Source organism: Salvelinus namaycush, chromosome 21, assembly GCF_016432855.1.
Source record: "Salvelinus namaycush isolate Seneca chromosome 21, SaNama_1.0, whole genome shotgun sequence".
Lineage (NCBI taxonomy): Eukaryota > Metazoa > Chordata > Actinopteri > Salmoniformes > Salmonidae > Salvelinus > Salvelinus namaycush.
Genome location: NC_052327.1, coordinates 50,176,911 through 50,189,561, shown reverse-complemented (window position 1 = coordinate 50,189,561; position 12,651 = coordinate 50,176,911). Strand labels below are relative to the sequence as shown.

The window sequence follows — 12,651 nt, the reverse complement described above, 5'->3', positions numbered from 1 at the left end:
CAACAGACTACAGAACCCAACTGTCTTCTTACTGGGCCCCAACAGACTACAGAACCCAACAGTCTTCTTACTGGGCCCCAACAGACTACAGAACCCAACTGTCTTCTTACTGGGCCCCAACAGACTACAGAACCCAACAGTCTTCTTACTGGGCCCCAACAGACTACAGAACCCAACTGTCTTCTTACTGGGCCCCAACAGACTACAGAACCCAACTGCCTTCTTACAGGGCCCCAACAGACTACAGAACCCAACTGTCTTCTTACTGGGCCCCAACAGACTACAGAACCCAACTGTCTTCTTACTGGGCCCCAACAGACTACAGAACCCAACTGTCTTCTTACTGGGCCCCAACAGACTACAGAACCCAACTGCCTTCTTACTGGGCCCCAACAGACTACAGAACCCAACAGTCTTCTTACTGGGCCCCAACAGACTACAGAACCCAACTGTCTTCTTACTGGACCCCAACAGACTACAGAACCCAACTGTCTTCTTACTGGACCCCAACAGACTACAGAACCCAACTGTCTTCTTACTGGGCCCCAACAGACTACAGAACCCAACTGTCTTCTTACTGGGCCCCAACAGACTACAGAACCCAACTGTCTTCTTACTGGGCCACAACAGACTACAGAACCCAACTGTCTTCTTACTGGGCCACAACAGACTACAGAACCCAACTGTCTTCTTACTGGGCCACAACAGACTACAGAACCCAACTGTCTTCTTACTGGGCACCAACAGACTACAGAACCCAACAGTCTTCTTACTGGACCCCAACAGACTACAGAACCCAACTGTCTTCTTACTGGGCCCCAACAGACTACAGAACCCAACTGTCTTCTTACTGGGCCCCAACAGACTACAGAACCCAACTGTCTTCTTACTGGGCCCCAACAGACTACAGAACCCAACTGTCTTCTTACTGGGCCCCAACAGACTACAGAACCCAACTGTCTTCTTACTGGGCCCCAACAGACTACATGACCCAACTGTCTTCTTACTGGGCCCCAACAGACTACAGAACCCAACTGCCTTCTTACAGGGCCCCAACAGACTACAGAACCCAACTGTCTTCTTACTGGGCCCCAACAGACTACAGAACCCAACTGTCTTCTTACTGGGCCACAACAGACTACAGAACCCAACTGTCTTCTTACTGGGCCCCAACAGACTACAGAACCAAACTGTCTTCTTACTGGGCCCCAACAGACTACAGAACCCAACTGTCTTCTTACTGGGCCACAACAGACTACAGAACCCAACAGTCTTCCTCCCCAGACTCCTTTTCTCTCTCTCTCCCACTCCCTCACCTTTTCATTTTCACTCTCTTACTCTATTTATCTCTCTCCCTATCTCTCACTCTCGCTCTCTTTCTCTCTCTCCACCTAGCCTTTCATTCTCATTCTCTTTTTCTGTCATCTCTCCTTTCTTCTTTCAGCTATTCTGTCTTCCTCTCCTCCTTTTCACAGTTGTCTAGAACACATGTGTGGATGTGTGTAGTGATGGATCGAATGAGAGTCAGCCACCAGGGAGCCAAGCAGTACGGTATTGATGCCCAGCCAACCAAGCCAGCAGGGAGCCAGGCAGTAAAATAATGAGGCCCAGCCAGCAGAGAGCCAGAGAGCCAGGTAATACAGTAATGAGGCCCAGCCAGCAGAGAGCCAGCCACCAGGGAGCCAGGCAGTACGGTATTGAGGCCCAGCCAGCCAAGCCAGCAGGGAGCAAGGCAGTAAAATAATGAGGCCCAGCCAGCAGGGAGCCAGGCAGTACAGTAAGGAGGCCCAGCCACCAGGGAGCCAGGCAGTAAAATAATGAGGCCCAGCCAGCAGGGAGCCAGGCAGTATAGTAATGAGGCCCAGCAAGTAGGGAGCCAGACAGTACAGTAATAATCATTACTCTCTGCTGGCTGGGCCTCTTTACTGTACTGCCTGGCTCTCTGGCTCTCTGTTGGCTTTCTGCTGATTGTGCCTAATTTCTGTACTGGCTGGGTCTCTGCTGACTAGGCCTCATTATTGTGCTTCCTGGCTCTCTGTTGGCTCTCTGCTGGCTTGCTGCTGGCTCTCTGCTGGCTTGGCCTCATATCAGACCAGGAGCCCAGGAGACCATAGGCATCCATCAGAACACACACGCCATCTACTGGACACAGTGAACATGACACCACCTCACAGTTGCGCGATCCAGGATGACTGGGGTTTTAATGCAACGGGTTTCGACCTCAGCCCTCTGCTCCGTTGGACAGAAACAAGCTGCAACACACTGTGGTTTCATCCTCAGTAAGTCTCCTTGGTTTCCATGAGCACAGCTGGTTGTTTTTAGGTATACCCGTTGGGCAATGCTGTGACATTAGCACTGAGAGACGAAACAGACCCTCCTCTGCACACAAACACAGAACACAGCATTACACTCCCGGCCTTGTGTGCAGCTGCTAGGGATGACACAAGAGGAACAGAACGCCTTTATTGAGACCCGCCGAGGGTGGTTGTGTGTGTGTGTGTGTGTGTGTGTGTGTGTGTGTGTGTGTGTGTGTGTGTGTGTGTGTGTGTGTGTGTGTGTGTGTGTGTGTGTGTGTGTGTGTGTGTGTGTGTGTGTGTGTGTGTGTGTGTGAGTGAGTCAGGGCTGCTCTCTGGAGAAGCTCAGGCTGGAGGGCGCTGCACTGGAGGAGAGCAAGAAGAAAAGAAGAGAATGGAAAGCAGACCAGACCAGGAAAGACAAGGCAAGACAAGGCCTGAACCAGACCAGACCAGACCAGGCAAGACAAGGCTGAACCAGACCAAACCAGACCAGACCAGGCAAGACAAGGCCTGAACCAGGCCAGGCCAGACCAGACCAGACCAGGCAAGACAAGGCCTGAACCAGGCCAGACCAGACCAGACCAGGCAAGACAAGGCCTGAACCAGGCCAGACCAGACCAGGCAAGACAAAGCCTGAACCAGGCCAGACCAGACCAGACCAGGCAAGACAAGGCCTGAACCAGGCCAGACCAGACCAGGCAAGACAAGGCCTGAACCAGGCCAGACCAGACCAGGCAAGACAAGGCCTGAACCAGGCCAGACCAGGCCAGGGCAGACCAGACCAGACCCAAATCTTTCGAGCGACTGCATGTGTTTGACAATGGTGTGACTGCTTCTCTAGGACCAAACCTCTGACTGTATTGTACCTCTTCACTATGAATTTCAGGCCAGGCCAGGGCAGACCAGGCAAGACAAGGCCTAAACCAGGCCAGACCAGACCGGCTTATTGGTAGCCTGGTCCTGTGAGGCTCTGTTCTGTGGGTTTCTGTTCTACTGGACGTCGTGACGGGACCAGGGACTGGCGACATCTCTTTGGCTCCATTCTCTTCATTAAACCCAATGAACTCCCTCCAGCAGGGATCAGGTCCTTAGGGTACAGAGGATCAGGTCCCTGGGGTACAGAGGATCAGGTCCTTAGGGTACAGAGGATCAGGTCTCTAGGGTACAGAGGATCAGGTGTCTATGGAACAGAGGATCAGGTCTCTAGGGTACAGAGGATCAGGTCTCTAGGGTACAGAGGATCAGGTCTCTAGGATAGAGAGGATCAGGTCTCTAGGGTACAGAGGATCAGGTCTCTAGGGTACAGAGGATCAGGTCCCTAGGGTACAGAGGATCAGGTCTCTAGGGTACAGAGGATCAGGTCTCTAGGGTACAGAGGATCAGGTCTCTAGGGTACAGAGGATCAGGTCTCTAGGGTACAGAGGATCAGGTCCTTAGGGTACAGAGGATCAGGTCTCTAGGGTACAGAGGATCAGGTCTCTAGGGTACAGAGGATCAGGTCCCTGGGGTACAAAGGATCAGGTCCTTAGGGTACAGCGGATCAGGTCCCTGGGGTACAGAGGATCAGGTCCTTAGGGTACAGAGGATCAGGTCTCTAGGGTACAGAGGATCAGGTCTCTAGGGTACAAAGGCTCAGGTCTCTAGGGTACAGAGGATCAGGTCTCTAGGGTACAGAGGATCAGGTTTCTAGGGTACAGAGGATCAGGTCTCTAGGGTACAGAGGATCAGGTCTCTAGGGTACAGAGGATCAGGTTTCTAGGGTACAGAGGTTCAGGTCCCTAGGGTACAGAGGATCAGGTCTCTAGGGTACAGAGGATCAGGTCTCTGGGGTACAGAGGCTCAGGTCTCTAGGGTACAGAGGCTCAGGTCTCTAGGGTAGAGAGGATCAGGTCTCTAGGGTACAGAGGATCAGGTTTCTAGGGTACAGAGGTTCAGGTCCCTAGGGTACAGAGGATCAGGTCTCTAGGGTACAGAGGATCAGGTCCCTAGGATAGAGAGGATCAGGTCTCTAGGGTACAGAGGATCAGGTCCCTAGGATAGAGAGGATCGGGTCTCTAGGGTACAGAGGATCAGGTCTCTAGGGTACAGAGGATCAGGTCTCTAGGGTACAGAGGATAAGGTCTCTAGGGTACAGAGGATCACGTCTCTAGGGTACAGAGGATCAGGTCTCTAGGGTACAGAGGATCAGGTCTCTAGGGTACAGAGGATCAGGTCTCTAGGGTACAGAGGATAAGGTCTCTAGGGTACAGAGGATCACGTCTCTAGGGTACAGAGGATCAGGTCTCTAGGGTACAGAGGATCAGGTCTCTAGGGTACAGAGGATCAGGTCTCTAGGGTACAGAGGATCAGGTCTCTAGGGTACAGAGGATCAGGTCTGCTGCTTGGGGGAGAAATGAAGAAGGATCATATTGGAACACAAACCCACTCATACAGATCTCACAGTATGTTCACTTAACTGGGTTTACTTTCTACTGTACTCCTTTTGGAGGAGGATGAAGGTCTCTAGGGTACAGGGTAAAGACACATACACACACACAGACACACACAGACACACACACACACACACACACACACACACACACACACACACACACACACACACACACACACACACACACACACACACACACACACGCACACACACACACACACACACACACACACACACACACACACACACACACACATACCAAAGACACGCACACACAGACACACACGCACACAGCCACACACGCACACACACACACATACACACACACAGACACACAGACACACACACACAGACACACAGACCCACACACACACACACAGACACACACACAGACGCACAGACACAGACACACAGTCACACACACCCAGGAACAACATCATGTCCTCATTATTGTCATCAGCCACGTATTTCTCTGTTTTTCATTTCCCCCTTTCTGATCGTGCAGACTGACTCTCAATATGTAGACTGAAGGTATCTGACTCTCAATATGTAGACTGAAGGTATCTGACTCTCAATATGTAGACTGAAGGTATCTGACTCTCAATATGTAGACTGAAGGTATCTGACTCTCAATATGTAGACTCAAGGTATCTGACTCTCAATATGTAGACTCAAGGTATCTGACTCTCAATATGTAGACTCAAGGTATCTGACTCTCAATATGTAGACTCAAGGTATCTGACTCTCAATATGTAGACTGAAGGTATCTGACTCTCAATATGTAGACTCAAGGTATCTGACTCTCAATATGTAGACTCAAGGTATCTGACTCTCAATATGTAGACTCAAGGTATCTGACTCTCAATATGTAGACTGAAGGTATCTGACTCTCAATATGTAGACTCAAGGTATCTGACTCTCAATATGTAGACTCAAGGTATCTGACTCTCAATATGTAGACTCAAGGTATCTGACTCTAAATATGTAGACTGAAGGTATCTGACTCTAAATATGTAGACTGAAGGTATCTGACTCTCAATATGTAGACTCAAGGTATCTGACTCTCAATATGTAGACTGAAGGTATCTGACTCTCAATATGTAGACTCAAGGTATCTGACTCTCAATATGTAGACTCAAGGTATCTACCTCTAAATATGTAGACTAAAGGAGTCTGACTCTAAATATGTAGACTGAAGGTATCATAAACTGAAAGAATCCACCAATGACTTGTGAGATCCAGTGGTAGGAGAGTCATATATGTGGAAAGTGCAGTTGGACTGTAACACATAGTCCTCTGGTGACCTCTTCTGGTCTGGTTTAGATACAGGAACAGAAAAATGGCAACAGTGTGTTGCCCCTACAGGAAGTGCAATATCTCTAGTGTGTTGCCCCTACAGGAAGTGCTGTATAGCTACAGTGTGTTGCACTTACAGGAAGTGCTATATAGTTACAGTGTGTTGCCCCTACAGGAAGTGCTGTATAGCTACAGTGTGTTGCACTTACAGGAAGTGCTATATAGTTACAGTGTGTTGCCCCTACAGGAAGTGCTATATAGTTACAGTGTGTTGCCCCTACAGGAAGTGCTATATAGTTACAGTGTGTTGCACTTACAGGAAGTGCTATATAGTTACAGTGTGTTGCCCCTACAGGAAGTGCTATATCTCTACAGTGTGTTGCCCCTACAGGAAGTGCTATATAGTTACAGTGTGTTGCACTTACAGGAAGTGCTGTATAGCTACAGTGTGTTGCCCCTACAGGAAGTGCTATATCTCTACAGTGTGTTGCCCCTACAGGAAGTGCTATATAGCTACAGTGTGTTGCCCCTACAGGGAGTGCTATATAGCTACAGTGTCTTGCACTTACAGGAAGTGCTATATAGCTACAGTGTGTTGCCCCTACAGGAAGTGCTGTATAGCTACAGTGTGTTGCCCCTACAGGAAGTGCTATATAGCTACAGTGTGTTGCACGTACAGGAAGTGCTATATAATTACAGTGTGTTGCCCCTACAGGAAGTGCTATATAGCTACAGTGTGTTGCCCCTACAGGAAGTGCTATATCTCTACAGTGTGTTGCCCCTACAGGAAGTGCTATATCTCTACAGTGTGTTGCCCCTACAGGAAGTGCTGTATAGCTACAGTGTGTTGCCCCTACAGGAAGTGCTATATAGCTACAGTGTGTTGCCCCTACAGGAAGTGCTATATAGTTACAGTGTGTTGCCCCTACAGGAAGTGCTATATAGCTACAGTGTGTTGCCCCTACAGGAAGTGCTATATAGCTACAGTGTGTTGCCCCTACAGGAAGTGCTATATCTCTACAGTGTGTTGCCCCTACAGGAAGTGCTATATCTCTACAGTGTGTTGCCCCTACAGGAAGTGCTATATCTCTACAGTGTGTTGCCCCTACAGGAAGTGCTATATCTCTACAGTGTGTTGCCCCTACAGGAAGTGCTATATCTCTAGTTTGGTACCCCTGAATCACGCTTCAGCACCAGGCAGTCCAACGGATGAATCTGGGTTTGCTAGGAGAATGCTACTTGCCCGAATGCATAGTCCCAACTGTAAAGTTTGGTGGAGGAGGAATAATGGTCTGGGGCTGTTTTTCATGGTTCAGGCCCCTTAGTTCCAGTGAAGGGAAATCTTAACACTACAGCATACAATGACATTCTAGACAATTCTGTGCTTCCAACTTTGTGGCAACAGTTTGGGGAAGTCCCTTTCCTGTTTCAGTATGACAATGCCCCTGTGCACAAAGCGAGGTCTATACAGAAATGGTTTGTCGAGATCGGTGTGGAAGAACTTGACTAGCCTGCACAGAGCCCTGACCTCAACCCCATCAAACACCTTTGGGATGAATTGGAACGCCGACTGCGAGCCAGGCACAACATCGGTGCCCGACCTCACTAAAGCTCTTGTGGCTGAATAGAATAGAAGTCCCCACAGCAATGTTCCAACATCTAGTGGAAAGCCTTTCCAGAAGAGTGGAGGCTGTTATAGCAGCAAAGGAGGGCCCAGTTCCATATTAATGCCTTCCCAGAAGAGTGGAGGCTGTTATAGCAGCGAATATTAATGCCCATGATTTTGGAATGAGATGTTCGAATAGCAGGTGTCCACATACTTTTGGTCTTGTAATGTAAATAAAAAAAATATTATACTTTTTTTATTTATCTTTGCTCCATCCAACGAGATGTATCCTCTGAAAAGAGAGGATCCGTGGTCTACTAAATGTAACATATTTTAATGAGGGTTTAATTAAACAGATATAAATAACAAATATCCCAAAGTTTTTGAGCCATATTGAAAGAAAACAAAAGTTACAAAAACAAAACAAATAAAACATTGGAAACTTGTCTTTTGAACTTCTTTCAGTCCTATTGAAATAATACTGAAAGCTTTCCCCTTGGCCACTAGGGGGCACATGCGGACTCCCCAAACAGACTTTAACTTTACGAATGTATTACTTCGGAATGGAATCAACCTTTTTTTGGACAGAACACTTTATATATATTCATAACAAATATTTCCTTAGAGAGGTGAAATAACAGTGTTGGACAACAAAAAATTCCAGTGACACCGCTCATCATTTAGCTCTATGAGCAAATCTCTATTACACTGCATGATGCAAGAAATATTGACATTTCTGCAATGAGCACATAGATTATTGCATGTATACATTTTCCTTATTTTGCATTGAAAGGGTGGAACCCAAGATAATGAAACTTTTCTCCCTTCGCTGGTGGATTGAGCCTTCCTTTTGCCTCCAGTACAGATCAATGGTGAAACAACTCTCTTCAAACATCTAAACAGACTTGAGAGGTACAAGAGAGCGTCGTATGTGGCGACCTTTGTCCAAAAGTTTGAGATCGATTATCTTGCTGTACATCTTGAGATATTTTATCATGCTGTTGATTCCAAATGGAGAGGTCACGATCACAGTCAAAACCATCTCATCGTTGTGGTCTTCTACAATGTTCTAGAGTGTTCTACCCCATGTTTTTGAGGTGTTCTAGAGTGTTGTAGAATGTTCTAGAGTGTTCTACCCCATGTTTTTGAGGTGTTCTAGAGTGTTGTAGAATGTTCTAGAGTGTTCTACCCCATGTTTTTGAGGTGTTCTAGAGTGTTGTAGAATGTTCTAGAGTGTTCTACCCCATGTTTTTGAGGTGCTCTGGAGTGTTGTAGAATGTTCTAGAGTGTTCTACACCATGTTTTTGAGGTGTTCTAGAGTGTTTTTAGAATGTTCTAGAGTGTTCTAGAAACTACTAAACCATGTTGTTGTTGAGTTTGGTCCACTCAAAGATGTCCTGCTCACACACAATGTCTGAGTTGATGAGCAAGTAACGGTCCCCGACACAGAAGTGTTTCTGGCAGGCCGCGCATTTAAAACACTCCAGGTGGTAGACCTTGTCCCTCACACGCATGGTCATCTCAAACGCTCTGATCCTCTTCTCACAGCTAGCACACAGCCCGTCCTGTCCAAACAGCCTGGGAGGGAGGGGACATGGAGGTTTATTCATGGTTAGGAAGCATTAATAAACCATTCATAAAGAGTTTACATGCTATTGACTAATGAGTATTTTGTCATATTTGTTTGAATTTTGGAAACATTTACAATAACTAATATGTAAGCGTCATATGGGAAGGATTTCAATTACTTATTGACACTTGGGGGAGCCCAACATCAAAATATCTAACTCTGTTTTTGGGGTGAGGGCATATGGTAAATGTCAACTGTACAGTGTCTAACCTGAGGTAGTCTCTGCGGCAGAGCTTGCGTCCCAGTTTGTAGTAGAGTCTTCGTCCCACCTCTCCCAGTCTGCAGCCACACAGGTCACAGCTCAGACAGTCCTCGTGCCAGTACTTCTCAATGGCTTTCAGGAAGAACCTGTCCCCGATGCTCTGCTGGCACCCCCCACAGTTCAGGAGGGACGGGGGCATCTGTAACACCTCGTCCACCGGCTCCCTAGCGGGGAACAAGGACGAGAGACAGAATGAGGCAAGGGAAGAATAGAAGTACATAATAAGAAGTGTGTGTGTGTGTGTGTGTGTGTGTGTGTGTGTGTGTGTGTGTGTGTGTGTGTGTGTGTGTGTGTGTGTGTGTGTGTGTGTGTGTGTGGATGTGTTTAACTATTCTTGTGGGGACCAGAAGTCCCTACAAGAATAGTAAACGAACAAAAAGTTGACCAGCCAGGGACATTTTGTTAGTCCCCACAAGGTCAAATGCTATTTCTAGGGGGTTTAGGGTTAAGGTTAGAATTAGTGTTAGGGTTAGAATTAAGTTAAATATTAAGGTTAGGAGCTAGGGTTAGTTGTAGGGTTAGGGTTAGGAGCTAGGGTTAGGTTTAGGGTTAGGATAAAGTTTAGGTTTTTGGGTTAGGGTTAGGGTTAGGGTTAAGGTTAGGGTTAGGGTAAGAGTACGGGTTAGGATTAGGTTTAGGGTTAGGGGTTAGGGAAAATAGGATTTTGAATGGGACTGAATTGTATGTCCCCATAAGGTTAGCTGTACAAGACTGTGTGTGTGTGTGTGTTCTACCATGTAATATGCACATATTATTATTAGTTTAATCCACAGGAGGGAGCCATCGATTTATTTACCAGTGAGTGCAGCACATAATCCACATGACCTGTTCATACAACCAAAATGTGTGCTGACAAAAGGTCACGACATTCAGCAGCCTTTTAAATAGACTTCTATTGTTCTTTATAATTATCCTTTTCCCCATTTATTGGCGCTTCCTTCTTCAATTTGTTCTTTCATGATTTTGAATTGAACTCTGAAGAGACTTTTGGAAACTGCTACTAGCCCATTGCGTTTGCCTATTTCCAAGCAACTATTGTAATTTGCGTAATAAGACATTCTACAGCAGTATCAAGTCAACATTGAAGGTCCTTGATTCTATTATAGCCTATTCTATTATATTTCAAGGAAACAGCCTACTAGTACGTCACTTACTCGTTAGCCTCCATCGTCTTCCTTTCAATTGCAGATGACATTTTCCCAGTATGTTTTATTTCTCAGGTTGACATCAAGTTGTTATAGATCCCGGTTCTCTTCTCTGTGATCAGACTTGCAGGCCCACGCCACGTTCACAGTTAAATCTTCAGAACACGCGTATAACGGTAAATGTCGCAGGGACACACACACACCGCACCTGCTCTGATATAATGAAGCCCTAGACGTCAGTTGCGCGCGGAATTTGCCTTCATTTTATATGACATCATTTCCATCAGCAGTCTATGTCCAACGAAGATCATCCTGACATGTGACGCATTTTCAATGATGGAGGCTATTCTGTACATTTCCTCAGGCAATTGAGAAACCGCGGTGAAATTCGGTGTAGCCTTCGTCTTTCATACGTGGATGTTTTGTTTTATTCCATTGCGACTGTGTATATGTCTTCAAAGCATAGAAGAATTAAAATCATCAAAGGTTGCTTGACTGAGTCTCCCCTTCCTCTTCAGTTCGTATTTCTATTCCCTTCTTCTCCTGACGCGCTCTGTCCTGAGAATGAACATTACCGCGGTTCCGTTATTGAGCGGCTGCGTCGTGTTTTTAAATACCAGCTCGGCCCCCTAGCTCGGTCTCTGGTTTCGTTTCACCCTTCCTGCTCACGACTACTTGACAATGGGGGGAAATCGCTCTTAAAGCGACAGATAGCCAGCGCGGAGCTCAACTCCTTCATGCATGATTGAAGAAGTAAGTCGTGACAGAACTTGGGGTCACGAGTGTTGTCTCGAGTTCAAGTGGTGTCTATATGTCTAAATGGCAACAAAAGTGAGATAAATAAAAAGCATTTTAGTTTATTTGTGTGAAACATTCTCACTGCACTGTGTGGTAGTCTTATTAGTGCCTGTTAATGTATTGTTTGTTTCTTCCTAATAGGTCAATTACCCAATATTCAAAAAATAAAATTAGGAGCAATCTTAACATAAATAGATTGCTCTGGGTACAGCAGCAGCCCCTGATGGGAAACCCCAGGTTGGATTATCATGAGCCTCGATGGTGCATCTATTGCCTTTATTGAAAAGCTTGTTGAAATGTGTCATGGTATGTGTTCTTTTGGACAGTGCTTTTCCCCAGCAGTTTTATGATATCACACTGGAGGAGTAACATTTGCATTATAGGAGCATTGGACTTGGTTAACATGCATATATATCATTACAGTCTGAAAAGGGATCTAAAACTCGTATGTCCAAAAAAAAAAGGTTTATTTAACCAGCAGAAAGACTCCCTATCTCTCTCTGTATAATCTGTGTTCTTACACCCATCCTCAACCAACGTCCTCAGGGAGCCTTCCTCTTATCTGCTGCCAGGGTCCTAGGCAAGGCTGGCTGTTAGAGGGAGGGAGGGAGGGCGGGAGACACACATAGCAGTTGGACTGAGCTGAGAGATAAAGCACCTTGCCTACTGCAACACCCGGTTTATACACACACTTGTCAGGCATTAATAATCAATCATCATCAACCCCAATTTCCACCGTTACACTACTGCTGATGGTGGGTGGACCGAATACAGCATGAGAGTGCCAGTCTGTTTGTGCTATCATGCCAACTCATTGTCACTCATTGTCATGCCACTCAAGCTGGCACTCAGGCTAGGCTGAGTGGTACTCCTCCCCGGGCAGATGCTTGGTTAAATGTAGGTCGATCACAGCCTGTGGCTAGATTCTGGCTGTTAGGTTGTGTTGTGGGTTTTGTTGTGTAGGCCCCGTGGCCACACAGAGACAGAAGCAGAGCTGAGAAGGGCCCGGAGCTCCACTATGCCTAGTGGAGATCAAATACAGAACAGCTTTGAGAGACAGAGAGAGTACTATTCAGAGTTACATGATCACAGAACAGAACACAAATCACAGTTAATGAGTTCTAGAACACCAACCACAACATTTGGTTACACAGGAATCTTAAGAGGCTAATGAGTTCTAGAACAC

At 46.6% G+C, this 12,651-nt stretch overlaps 1 protein-coding gene across 1 annotated transcript; it reads right to left on the bottom strand.

Moving 5' to 3' along the window:
* Positions 1 to 7,943: 7,943 nt before the first annotated feature.
* On the bottom strand, positions 7,944 to 11,318 carry lmo2 (LIM domain only 2 (rhombotin-like 1)). The gene is made up of 3 exons (XM_039017846.1): positions 10,677 to 11,318; positions 9,471 to 9,686; positions 7,944 to 9,208 (listed from the first exon to the last, which is right to left on the bottom strand). Exons 1-3 carry the CDS (start codon positions 10,715 to 10,717, stop codon positions 8,986 to 8,988), a joined length of 480 nt encoding a protein of 159 aa, XP_038873774.1. The 5' UTR covers positions 10,718 to 11,318; the 3' UTR covers positions 7,944 to 8,985.
* Between the last annotated feature and the right edge of the window lie 1,333 nt (positions 11,319 to 12,651).